This window comes from Phocoena phocoena, chromosome 2 (genome assembly GCF_963924675.1).
Source record: "Phocoena phocoena chromosome 2, mPhoPho1.1, whole genome shotgun sequence".
Classification (NCBI taxonomy): domain Eukaryota; kingdom Metazoa; phylum Chordata; class Mammalia; order Artiodactyla; family Phocoenidae; genus Phocoena; species Phocoena phocoena.
Window position 1 is genome coordinate 41,489,103 of NC_089220.1, and position 13,878 is coordinate 41,502,980.

Genomic DNA, 13,878 nt, shown 5'->3' on the forward strand with positions numbered 1-13,878 from the left:
AGGCTCAGCGGCCATGGCTCAAAGGCCTAGCCGCTCCGTGGCATGTGGGATCTTCCCAGACCGGGGCACGAACCGGTGTCCCCTGCATTGGCAGGTGGACTCTCAACCACTGTGCCACCAGGGAAGACCTGTTGGAAGATTTTTAATCACAGTTTCAATTTCAGTGCTTGTGATTGGTCTGTTCATATTTTCTATTTCTTTCTGGTTCAGTCTCAGAAGGTTGTGCTTTTCTAAGAATTTGTCCATTTCTTCCACGTTTTCTATTTTATTGGCATATAGTTGTTGTAGTTATCTCTCATGATCCTTTGTATTTCTGCAGTGTCAGTTGTTACTTCTCCTTTTTCATTTCTAATTCTATTGATTAAAGTCTCCCTTTTTTTCTTGATGGATCTGGCTAATGGTTTATCAATTTTCTTTATCTTCTCAAAGAACCAGCTTTTAGTTTTATTGATCTTTGGTATCGTTTCCTTCATTTCTTTTTCATTTATTTCGGATCTGATTTTATGATTTCTTTCCTTTTGCTAACTTTGGGGGTTTTTTGTTCTTCTTTCTCTAATTGCTTTAGGTGTAAGGTTAGGTTGTTTATTTGAGATGTTTCTTGTTTCTTGAGGTAGGACTGTATTGCTATGATCTTCCCTCTTAGAACTGCACTTGCTGCATCCCATAAGTTTTGGGTCATTGTGTTTTCATTGTCATTTGTTTCTAGGTATTTTTTGTTTTCCTCTTTGATTTCTTCAGTCATCTCTCGGTTATGAAATAGTATATCGTTTAGCTTCCATGTGTTTGTATTTTTTTACAGATTTTTTCCTGTAATTGATATCTAGTCTCATAGCGTTGTGGTTGGAAAGGATATATGATATGATTTCAATTTTCTTAAATTTACCAAGGATTGATTTATGACTCTAGATGTGATCTATTCTGGAGAATGTTCCATGAGCACTTGAGAAGAAAGTGTATTCTGTTGTTTTTGGATGGAATGTCCTATAAATATCAATTAAGTCCATCTTGTTTAATGTATCATTTAAAGCTTGTGTTTCCTCTTTTATTTTCATTTTGGATGATCTGTCCATTTGTGAAAGTGGGGTGTTAAAGTCCCCTACTATGATTGTGTTACTGTCGATTTCCCCTTTTATGGCTGTTAGTATTTGCCTTATGTATTGAGGTGCTCCTATGTTGGGTGCATAAATATTTACAATTGTTATATCTTCTTCTTGGATCGATCCCTTGATCATTATGTAGTGTCCTTCTTTGTCTCTTGTAAGAGTCTTTATTTTAAAGTCTATTTTGTCTGATAGGAGAATTGCTACTCCAGCTTTCTTCTGATTTCCATTTGCATGGAATATCTTTTTCCATCCCCTCACTTTCAGTCTGTATGTGTCCCTAGGTCTGAAGTGGGTCTCTTGTAGACAGCATATATACCACTCTTGTTTTTGTATCCATTCAGCCAGTCTATGTCTTTTGGTTGGAGCATTTAATCCATTTACATTTAAGGTAGTTATCGATATGTATGTTCCTATTCCCAGTTTCTTAATTGTTTTGGGTTTGTAATTGTAGGTCTTTTCCTTCTCTTGTGCTTCTTGCCTAGAGAATTCCCTTTAGCTTTTGTTGTAAAGCTGGTTTGCTGGTGCTGAATTCTCTTAGCTTTTGCTTGTCTGTAAAGGTTTTAATTTCTCTATTGAATCTGAATGAGTTCTTTGCTGGGTAGAGTAATCTTGGTTGTAGGTTTTTCTCCTTCATCACTTTAAATATGTCCTGCCACCCCCTTCTGGCTTGCAGAGTTTCTGTTGAAAGATCAGATGTTAAACTTATGGGGATTCCCTTGTGTGTTATTTTTCCCTTGCTGCTTTTAATATATTTTCTTTGTATTTAATTTTTGATAGTTTGATTAATATGTGTCTTGGCATGTTTCTTCTTGGATTTATCCTGTATGGGACTCTGTGCTTCATGGACTTGATTGACTATTTCCTTTCCCATATTAGGGAAGTTTTCAACTACAATCTTTTCAAATATTTTCTCAGTCTGTTTCTTTTTCTCTTCTTCTGTGAACCCTATAATTCGCATGTTGATGCCTTTAATGTTGTCCCAAAGGTCTCTGAGACTGTCCTCAATTCTTTTTGTCTTTTTTTGTTTATTCTGCTGTGCAGTATTTATTTCCAATATTTTATCTTCCAGGTCACTTATCCGTTCTTCTGCCTCAGTTATTCTGCTATTGATTCCTTCTAGAGAATTTTAAATATCATTTATTGTGTTGTTTATCATTGTTTGTTTGCTCTTTAGTTCTTCTAGGTCCTTGTTAAATGTTTCTTGTATTTTCTCCAATTTGTTTCCAAGATTTTGGATCATCTTTACCATCATACTCTGAATTATTTTTCAGGTAGACCGCCTATTTCCTCTTCATTTGTTTGGTCTGGTGGGTTTTTATCTTGCTCCTTTATCTGCTGTGTATTTCTCTGTCTTCTTATTTTGCTTAACTTACTGTGTTTGGGGTCTCCTTTTTGCAGGCTGCAGGTTCGTAGCTCCCGTTGTTTTTGGTGTCTGCCCCTAGTGGCTAAGGTTGATTCAGTGGGTTGTGTAGGCTTCCTGGTGGAGCGGACTAGTGCCTGTGTTCTGGTGGGTGGGGCTGGGTCTTGTCTCTCTGGTGGGCACATCCATATCTTGTGGGGTGTTTGGGGTATCTGTGGCCTTATTATGATTTTGGGCAGCCTCTCTGCTAATGGATGGCATTGTGTTCCTGTCTTACTGGTTGTTTGGCATAGGTTGTCCAGCACTGTAGCTTGCTTGTCATTCAGTGTAGCTGGGTCTTGGCGTTGAGATGGAGATCTCTGGGAGATTTTCGCCATTTGATATTACGTGGAGCTGGGAAGTCTCTTGTGGACCAGTGTCCTGAAGTTGGCTGTCCCACCTCAGAGGCACAGCACTGACTCCTGGCTGGAGCACCAAGAGCCTTTCATCCACATGGCTCAAAATAAAAGCGAGAAAAAGGGAAGGAAGGAAGGGGAAGGAAGGAAAGGAGATAAAATAAAGTTATTAAAATAATAAATAATTATTAAGAAATAAATTTTAAAACGTTAAAAAAAATACAGACGGACAGAACGCACTCACAAAAAGAGAAAAAGGGAAAAAAAAAATATTTTGCTCCCAAAGTCCACATCTTCAATTTGGGATGATTCGTTTTCTTATTCAGGTATTCCACAGATGCAGGGTACATCAAGTTGATTGTGGAGATTTAATCCGCTGCTCCTGAGGCTGCTGGGAGACATTTCCCATTCTCTTCTTTGTTCGCACAGCTCCCGGGGTTCAGCTTTGGATTTGGCCCTACATTTGAGTAGGTCACCGGAGGCCATGTTTTCTTTGCTCAGACAGGACAGGGTTAAAAGAGCCACTGATTCAGGGCCTCTGGCTCACTCAGGCTGGCGGGGAGGGAGGGGTACAGAGTGTGAGGCAAGCCTGCGGCGGCAGAGGCCAGCGTGACGTTTCACCAGCCTGAGGTGTGCCGTGCGTTCTCCCGGGGAAGTTGTCCCTGATCATGGGACCCTGGCAGTGGCGGGCTGCACAGGCTCCCTGGAAGGGGTGTGTGGATAGTGACCTGTGCTCGCACACAGGCTTCTTGGTGGCGGCAGCGTCTCTGGGGTCTGCGCTGATAGCCGCAGCTTGCGCCCGTCTCTGGAGCTCCTTTAAGCAGTGCTCTTAATCCCTTCTCCTCGTGCACCAGGAAACCAAGAGGCAAGAAAAAGTCTCTTGCCTCTTCGGCAGCTCCAGACTTTTCCCCGGACTCCCTCCCGGCTAGCCGTGGCGCACTAACCCCCTGCAGGCTGTGTTCATGCAGCCAACCCCAGTCCTCTCCCTGGGATCTGACCTCTGAAGCCCGAGCCTCAGCTCCCAGCCCCTGCCCGCCCTGTTGGGTGAGCAAACAAGCCTCTTGGGCTGGTGAGTGCCGGTCGGCACTGATCCTCTGTGCTGGAATCTCTTTGCTTTACTCTCTGAACCCCAGTGGCTGCGCTCTCCTCCGTGGCTCTGAAGCTTCCCCCCTCCGCCACCCGCAGTCTCCACCCACGAAGGGGCTTCCTAGTGTGTGGAAACTTTTCCTCCTTCACAGCTCTCTCCCCCTGGTGCAGGTCCTGTCCCTATTCTTTTGTCTCTGTTTTTTCTTTTGCCCTACCCAGGTACGTGGGGAGTTTCTTGCCTTTGGGGAGGTATGAGGTCTTCTGCTGGCATTCAGTAGGTGTTCTTTAGGGGTTGTTCCACATGTAGATGTATTTCTGACGTATTTGTGGGGAGGAAGGTGATCTCCACGTCTTAGTCTTCTGCCATCTTGAAGCTCCTCCAAACCTTGGGGGGTCTTAACTTAGGTTTTCTATATGATTAGGGAATAGGTGGTGTTTGTTGTTTAAAAAAAAGTCACAGAAAATTCCCCCCTTTCAGAACTTGACCTTTTAAAGAATTGTGTCCAAACTAGTTTATTAAAGATTATCCTTTTGCCTGACCAATCTGTGTTAAGTATAGGAAAGGGGCAGAATCCTGGAGGGTTTGAACAGCTTCACTGCCCGACAGAAGCACATTTTCCCCAGTGATGATTTTCTGGGGAAAACTGAAGACATACAAATAAGCACAATGATCTGCAAGTTTCAGGTTTTTCCCTGTTTCTATCAATACACCAAGGGCTGCTAAGGGTCTAGATGGTTCTGTATGTAGGTCCCCATGATCGTAGGGAGGAATATAAAATTTGCTGACCATGCAGCAGGATCTCTCCTGTCTGGATGCCAGTGTAAAAGAACAAAGTAGTCTTTGGATACTATGCAGTATCCAGGGACTAGGTAGAAAAAACCAAGATGTTAGCAATTATAAGAACATTATGAGTCCACTCTCAAGATCAGAAGTGCTTGGATTCTCTAGCAACCACTAGGATAATTTGTTTTCAGCTTGACTTCGAATTGGGTAGAGAGGATGGCCAGGAAACCGAAGTGATGTGGGGCTGAGAGAGAGTCCCAATTTTCAGAGAACAGAATATGCACTCCTTCTTCCATATGGTGATGCTTCCCATACTAACCTATATCATAAATTAATTTTTTAAAAGGAAATGCTTCAAAATGAAAAAGATTTTGACTGTAGAGATTAGAGACCCTTTTCTATATCCCCAGTTGAATAATTTCACCAGTAGCTCCACCATGAAACTGTTCAACACATACAGAGTTATACCAAAAACATGTTACAGAAGGAGGTAGTATATGGTAGTCTGTGGACATCCTGAACACTGCCATAGCAGAAAACTATACTTCTCTAGGCCCAGTATGTACAGGTTTAAAAAATGTATCATTTCTAATTTAGTAAACAACTTGAAATATTTCAATTTAATGGTGGAAAGTGCAAAGAAGTTTGATAATGCTGTTTTAATAACTCATAGAAAGCATATACATAACACCTAATGAATTCATCTCTTTATTGCATGTTGCTATTTAAAAAAAATTTACAGTCTCATAACACAACATTTTTTCTTGGTACTATAACAACAGTCTCGCGCCTAAAGACTAAGTGATTCCAACTACTAAGCTAATAAGATACAAGACATACAATTAAGTTTACAAATTATAATGCTTTTTCTTTTTGGCATTAATTTAAAAAAACAAACAAAAAACTTTTAAAATACACACCCAAGAGAGGAAAAAGTGGCTACTTACACCAGCACCAATCTAAAAAGTAGGTTTTTTTTAATCAACAATGGCACATGGAATTACCTGCACACAGCTTTTGGGGAAAGAAACGAAAAATGGAAATGGCAAAGAAGGCCTACCAGGATGGCCATATCAAAATGAGGATGATGAAAAAGGGCGAGAGGAACATGCTACACAAACTTGCTCCTTTATGTGACTCTCCCTCCACTTGTCCATTCCTTAATCTGTAAAACAAAGCCATTTTCAAAAGACAGTTCCAAACTTGAGCCAGATCAAATTTCTCCTGCTCTAAATAGAAAAGAATATATATAGAGGCACTTTAGTTAAGGAACAGACATAGCACATCCCACTCCTTCTCACCTCCAAGCTTTTTTGAGCAAAGTCTCGTCTGCACCTTTAATGTGGTGTACTTGCAGACCTTGGTACATAGGAGCTGGGGGAGCGTGATGTCTGCTGTGTATTTGTGACTGTTTTATTTGCTAGAGTCATCCATATAATGTGTAGAAAGTTGCTAAGTTTGCAGTGAGGGGGGAAAAACGTAAAACCACGGCTCTTGCCAACTCTTAGAGCGCTATTTCACAGCTTTCATGTAGCGCAGAGACCTTGCCATCTGCGCTAGGCATTATAGTTTATACAAATTATTTTTAAATAGCACGATTCCTGTACAGCGCACGCATCGGTATTCTGTTTGCCCCTTAACTGTCCCCATTAGAGCATAAGCTCCTTGGGGGCAGGGGCTCTGTCTTGCTTACCACTGTAGCCCTACTATGCCTGGCACATAGTAGGTGTTTCAATAAATATTCGTTAATTGACTGAAAAACTCAATTTAGTGAGTAAATAATGTTCTAGTGCAATAGGACAAACTACTCTCTCCACAGGAAACCCAACCACAACAGGATTGATGGAAAGAAAACAGAGAACCTTAGCTCCCCTCCCCCACTACTAATAAATAAAGCAAAGCAAAAAAAAAAAGTAACAGTCCTCTTTATATATCATATAATTTAAGGATATTAAGAGTTGGTAGGTTAATGGTAAGCATCTATATTTTATTTTCTAATGTTCATTGTTTTTATTCATTTCTCCCTGAGAGCTTTATCTTTTGGACTGAAATTTTACAGGTAGCGTTACTGACACACAACTTAAAATGACAACATATAAACAGCAAATCACATCAAACATACTTAGAGATAAATAGCTCTTGGCATCTCTGTTGGTGGTGTTGACATTTTGTGCATTCACTAAATGTCCTTTAGTCCAGACCTATATTTACAGAAGATGCAGCTTGTCCTACAAAACAGAAAATACCAAAAAAAAAAAAAAATGCACCCCATAAAATTTTTTTAAAAATAATTTTTATCCTTTCAGAGAATTCCTCCTTGTAAGTCTTGGGTGGGAAATTTTATTTTTAAAGTTTATAGGTCTATATTGTTAGGAAAACAAGCACATTATGGTAATTTTGTTCTTTAACAAGAGCATGGATTGCATTTAGATAGTGTTCTTTCCAAAAGCAATGTAAAGAAATCATCAAGAGTGCTTGGCAGAGAACTCGATGAAATTAGGGGGGAAAAAATTGATGTCCAAGTTTTAAACATATAAAAGAACTCTGATTGACATTCTACATAATTCAGATTTTGTGCCAGATGTTCTCAGTAAACATTTACAGACTGCATCCCCACATCAATGTCAGACATTCTAAGCTGGTCCTATCAACTACCGATGCGATGCACCAGCCTCATACTGTCAACTATCAAAAACCATTTTAATCTATATTTTTCCAACACCAGTTTCACCAGTGAAAATAATTTCAAAGTATATCAAGCTTGGAAACCATAAAATATTTCTCAAGCTTTATTCTTTTTCTTTTTACTCTAGGGAATGTCTCTGTCTCTCTTTGAGGAGATAGTTTTGTGCTTCTGAACAGTCATGGTGTTCGGGGGAAGAAGATGAGCCACACTCGATATGAATGCATATCCACAAATGGGTTCTGAGCACATACATAAACATAGATTTTTTTTTTTTAACCAAACATACAGGTCTCCAGACAACTCTCAGATTTCTATATACATTTCTTCATATATACACACACATACATGTACATACACACACATTCACGCATTCACTCGCAGATGAAAGGAGAAATTGCCACTGTTTGGGTTGCAAGGCAGTGTAATGAAAAGTTCTAGTCACTTCAAAGGGCCGCTAATGAGCTTTCTAAAAAAGTATTCAAGGAAAATTAGAAATTAAGTTTTGTGACCGGTCTCTCCCGGCTGCTGTCCGTCATCTGGTTGGTAATGCGCTTGCGATTCCGTTTCAGTTTAGAAAGGTCTTTGTCAAACACTTCTCCTGAGCGCAAAGCGGAAACCAGGTCATCAAACTCTCCGCCTTCTTCACTGTTCTCTTTTGCTTTCCTCATTTTCCGTTCCCTCTCACGTTGTTCCTTGAGCTGCAAATGGAAAGTGACCTCTTAGAGAAGTGTGGAAATAATATTGTGTTTTGTGTTGAGTGGAGGTGAAGTCTGTGGAACACGACGGTGCTTCAGTCCACTGAGCCACATTTGTTGATAGCTGCCAGCCCCCTTGGATGTCATGAGAGAGGATGACTGGGACATGAGGGCTCATCAGAGAAGCAAGGAACAATGAACAAACTGACCACCACTTTGTGATTAGACTCTTGCCGTCTAGAATCTGGGTAAACCCCATGATATTCTAGTTAAAAAGAGCGCAATTAAGGCTACTCATATTTCTATGATGGAATAAGAAAGTTATCACTATTAAATAGACCCCAAATATTGGTTTCTTTGATGGTATAGAGACACTAAAGCAAATGCTCATTAGGCCACGTTCCTGACATCAAAGGCTAAGCCTGTATCTACTGTGGACGCCTGGAACCTGCTATGCAAGAGTTACTATTATTAAGAGCCAAATAATACACACACATTATAGAAAATTTAGATATCCTTAAAGAATTAAGGATAAGCTTTCCCCTTTTGTTTATCAAGAGATAACCATTGTTATCTAAGCTTTCTCACATCATTAAATATTCTTTAAAGACATGACTTTTAAGGACTGCGTAAACAGTCCACTATGTAGCTATTACATCATTTAGAACTAATGCCCAGTCAGTAAACGTGTAGGTTGTTCCAGGTTAGGGCTTATCATAAAGACTGCTGCTCTCTTTGTGCACATGTATGATTACTTCTTTAGAATGATTTCTAAGAAGTGGAACTCCAGATCAAAGGAAGGGGATATATATTTTTAGGCTTTGGATATAGACTGCCACATTGCCCAAGAGAAACTTTCTACCAATTGAAACTCCCAGCAGCCTTCTAGATAGGACATTGATGCCCTCCTTCTTGCCAGCACGGCAGAGCGCTTCCTAAACACCAAGGAGATGCAGCAACAGAACTTTCTGGGGGTGGAACTGGCCACCCACTTACCTGAGCCTCCATTCGAGCTCGGCGCTCTTCTTCCTCCTTCTTCTTTCTCATGTTTTCATTCTCTTGTTTGGCTTCTGACACAGCCTGAAGAAACTGATCAAAAATGCCAAAGAACTCATCTGGCTGTATTTTGCCAGCCTCTTCCCCAAAGTGTTTCACTGCTTTAGTAAACTGGAAAAAAGAAGGTTTTAAGAAGTTCAGCCTTCCAAGAGAATGCCGTGATCACATAAATATCAATCTCTCTCAAGGGGCTAAAGGTCAAATTGAGTCAAATATAACTCGCTGGATTTATCTTTGGCTGCTGAACATGTCTATCAATCGCTTCTAAATGAAAAAATGTCATACTCCACGACTTGTGAAACCATTTATCCTTGTCCACCTCATTTCAGCTTAACATCTAGGATTACATCCTATGACTCTTTATTAACTAAACAGTAGTAAAAACAAGAAAGCAGAATATCACAGGGCAGAGCACTCAGGATATAAAACTAAGAGCAAACTCAGCAGGGGTAAGGAAACTTGTACTTTTAACTTTTCTTTGAAGTAGTTTAGTATCATTTATTGGTGCCATGTGGTTAGTATCAAAAGCAAATAGGATACAGTGTTTCTTAGCTGCTTTTACGAATCATAAATAATATTGGTATTACTGTACTTCCTGGGCCTCAATTAGAAAACACTCACTGATTATGGAATCATTAAGGCAACTCAAAATTCATAACTGAGAATACAATTTTATTCTAAATCCTTTGTTTTAGAACCCTTTCAAGGCAAATCTTTTAAAAACAGATAAAATGCAAAATATTAAGGGCGAATTTTTAAAAATTAAATTAAAAAATATACAGGCTAACAAAATAGCACAGCCAGTCTTTTTAGTTTTAACATTTCTGTTTTTAGTTCTTCTGGTTGTTATCTTCACAACTCGAGATAGTATGCTTTCAAGTGTCTTAGCATTATTATGACCATCCAAATACTGTTCAATGCCAGTCAAGTTGTTTTTTAGAACTGTATCTCCTTCTGTAAGGATCTAATGCTATTACATCTAAACTACAACGGACAGTGTTTCTAACTTCAAGGTCAAACAAATTCTTACTCCCTATGCCTAATCAACTACTTAAAAATTTCCAGATCTTTCATTTTCTTCACAGTTTGAAACTCTTAGGTTGGGGAGGACTGCATAAATACTTCATGGTCTAATTGCTTTTATTTTTCTTGTACTACTTGTCTTTAGTATATTGTTAAGTTTTCCTGACATTTTGGCAATCCTATCTCTGTAAAGGAAATATTTTCAACATTTATTCTTAAATAAGACAATTTTCAATTTTTATATTTCATATCTTTAAATTTATAATAATGCTTTTTTACCATTTTTCTCTTCATCGAGGCGTTCTCAACCTTTTACTTATTTGGAAATATTTTATTAGAAACTAAGCTCTTTAGGGAAAAATACGACATTCTTCATACACCACATGCAGCGCTTCAGTTACTGCATGGTTTTATAAGCTAATTTCTAAAAGTTCTGGTATGAACAAAACAGCAACAGATAGACTACAATTGAGTTTCTAAAACACTGAAGTTCAGGCACGTCAAAGCCATCCTGAATGATCTTTTTATCTAGGAATTCTAGTGATGATGAAGTCATGTATATTTTAGTCTTAGAAATCTGAACAAAACTAGTCCCAGACTAAAGTTCCCACACTAAAATTGAAAAAAAAAAAAAAAGTAGAGTGTGTATAAATCAAAAATTAACTATTCAGTTGATTCTTAGAAAAATGTTTGAGCCCGTGATGAAGTAGGTACTGTATTGCCTAGATTGAGGTGGGGGCCATCACAGGGGAGGCTGCTGACATCAGTTCACTGATTTCAATCAGGGGTACCAGGGGCTGGACCTCTAACAACAGTCGTTCAAACATATCTTGTCTTGCATTTATTTAATAACATTGGAGGTGGGGTTTCAATGGTGAGATTAGCTAGTGTATCTTAACATAGTCTACTTCTGAACTTTAATGAGTATGTGTGTACACTTACGTATACAATCATCCATATCTACAACTGAACAGGGGACCACAGAAAAATGAGATTCATTACTCAAGTTTCAAAGGAAAGATTCAAGTTAAAGCAAAAGAGTGTTGTCACAACTGAGAGATGGGCAGTGTGGAGGAACTCAGTAGGGTGGATAGCAGCTTAATGACATTTGTTAACAATGAGAAGGGGACAAGAGAATGTGCACATGTTTATGAATGTGTATAAATTTTAGAAGAAGAAATAACCAGAGAGAGACAGAGACAGAGAGATGGGGCAGGGGGATTTTAAGGTGTTGGGTATTTGCCAATGAAAACTCTTACCTTACAGGAAAACAAGATTTTGTAAGAGCAAAATTCATTTTTTAAAAAAGTCTTATTAAAAATATGCCTTTTGGGGTTCCCTGGTGGCGCAGGGGTTGAGAGTCCGCCTGCCGATGCAGGGGACACGGGTTCGTGCCCCGGTCTGGGAAGATCCCACATGCTGCGGAGCGGCTGGGCCCCGTGAGCCATGGCCGCTGAGCCTGCGCGTCCGGAGCCTGTGCTCCGCAACGGGAGAGGCCACAACAGTGAGAGGCCCGCGTACCGCAAAAAAAAAAAAAAAAAAGTCTTTTGCGATGAGGCTCTGAATTAAAGTGCCTATCATTTAGTAAGTTCTTCTAGAGATTTAAAGAGGGAATATCCTGCCCTCCTAAGTCTCTATCTCAGGTGAGAATCTTACAAGTTTCTGAAGCACAAGGCCTCAGTCATACCTTGATGTCACATTTCATCCTGCCCTTGGTTTTCATAATCCACTCTTTTCTGTTTCCCAGAGATAATTACAATAACAATCAAGAGAAAAACTATCAAAATATTTAAAACTGTCAAAGTATTTACTTGTTTTACACCATTCAGATACTTCAAGGTCTTACTAACCTAAAGGCCAGTTAGATAGAAAGCATGTGTTTCAACTGATCACAGCCCTAGAAATGAAAGTATACTTATAATATCTGAAAGTACCAGCTCTGTCAAGCAACACTCAGTGCGCAAGGGGAAATTTACCAGGTCTTTAGCTTCTGCTAGAAGATCTTCAACGTCAGAGAAGCTGAAACTGGCTACCGTGATGAACTGGCTGACAACAGACACAAACTTATCTCCAGGCCGTGAAGGCTGAGACTTCTGATATTCCAGCTCCTTAAACACAGGAAATGGATAATGTCAATGTAGGCTTCAAACACAGACACCCCTTTGTCTCATTTTCCTTATGCCTCAAATTTAGTAAGTCAGAATGGCAAACCCATCAAAACTAGTGTAAAACATTTTATGATAGTCCAGTTCCCCCTGCCCTTCCACCAACCCTGACAGAGCCAAGCCCATGTGCCCACACACAGTTGCAAAATGCAATTTAACCAGTCATCTGAGTACTTTATTGGTGTGATTTTGTATACTGGCTTTAGAATGTAAGGAGATTAGCATTTGGATAAAATTAACACAAGTTAAACAAATAATGGAGAGCAAACTGGATTCAAAAGGTGTGTGACTGAAAGCAAGAGAATTTGATTGTTGATATTCTGTGCTCAGATCTCTGGTACTTTTTATTTTTTCCTTCTCTCCATCTCTGCCAAGTCTACTTATTTCCTGAACTGTGATATCTAGGTCAGTAGAATTTCAGCTGCAGCGTTTGGCACCATAAGGCCATTTTTCTTCTCATCCATACCATTTGGATTTTGTGAGCAGACAGGTAGGAGTATTAGTGTCTCATTAATCATCCGTATTCTCCATTACCATGGTGATGAACACAGATTATTCAAATCAATTTCAATAATAATTTCAACCATTGCCAGATGCATTTTCTTATTTCATCCCACAAAACCTCTATAAGTGAGGCATTATTATCCCAATTGTACAGACACATAAATTGAGGTTCAGAGGGATTAAATTCTTTGCTCAAAGTCAAGTGGCTGATAAGTGATAGAATCAAAATTTGAACTCACGTCTACCTGACTCCAGGGTCTCAGTGACAACAATTCTGTGTACCTACTGACCTAATCTGGATCTCTGTTTCCTTCCATACCTGCTTTGGCAGAGATTCTAACAAGCAGGACAGTAGAGGTCACAGGCTAGAGGTTCTGATTCAGTTCTACCACTGATTTGGTAATTATCCATGGCAAGTAGCCTGGGCCTTAGTTTCTTCACTCATAAAAGGAGGGCAGGAAGCTTCAAGATGGCGGAAGAGTAAGACGCAGAGATCACCTTCCTCCCCACAAATACATCAGAAATACATCTACACGTGGAACAGCTCCTATAGAACACCTACTGAACTCTGGCAGAAGACCTAAGACCTCCCAAAAGGCAAGAAATTCCCCATGTGCCTGGGTAGGGCAAAAGAAAATAGAGAGACAAAAGAATAGGGACAGGACCTGCACCAGTGGGAGGGAGCTGTGAAGGAGGAAAGGTTTCCACACACTAGGAAGCCCCTTCGCGGGTGGAGACTGCGAGTGGCAGAGGGGGGATGCTTCGGGACCACGGAGGAGAGCGCAGCAACAGGGGTGCGGAGGGCACAGTGGAGAGATTCCCACACAGAGGATTGGTGCCGACCGGCAGTCACCAGCCCGAGAGGCTTGTCTGCTCACCTGCCGGGGCGGGCAGGGGCTGGCAGCTGAGGCTCGGGCTTCGGAGGTCGGGTCCCAGGGAGAGGACTGGGGTTGGCTGTGTGAACACAGCCTGCAGGGGTTAGTGCACCACGGCTAGCCGGGAGGGAGTCCGGGAAAATGTC

At 40.3% G+C, this 13,878-nt stretch overlaps 1 protein-coding gene across 5 annotated transcripts in view; it reads right to left on the reverse strand.

Moving 5' to 3' along the window:
- Positions 1 to 5,420: 5,420 nt before the first annotated feature.
- Positions 5,421 to 13,878, reverse strand: part of DAAM1 (dishevelled associated activator of morphogenesis 1) — a 179,497-nt gene continuing 171,039 nt past the window's right edge. For 3 of the 5 annotated variants that reach the window (XM_065900342.1, XM_065900333.1, XM_065900360.1), the window contains 3 exons: positions 12,165 to 12,296; positions 9,106 to 9,276; positions 7,903 to 8,112 (listed from right to left, as the gene is read on the reverse strand). In XM_065900342.1, coding sequence (XP_065756414.1) covers positions 7,903 to 8,112; positions 9,106 to 9,276; positions 12,165 to 12,296 — 513 coding nt within the window. Of the gene's footprint in view, positions 6,957 to 7,902; positions 8,113 to 9,105; positions 9,277 to 12,164; positions 12,297 to 13,878 lie in introns of those variants that run through there. The other 2 variants (XM_065900351.1, XM_065900368.1) reach the window with 2 other exon arrangements.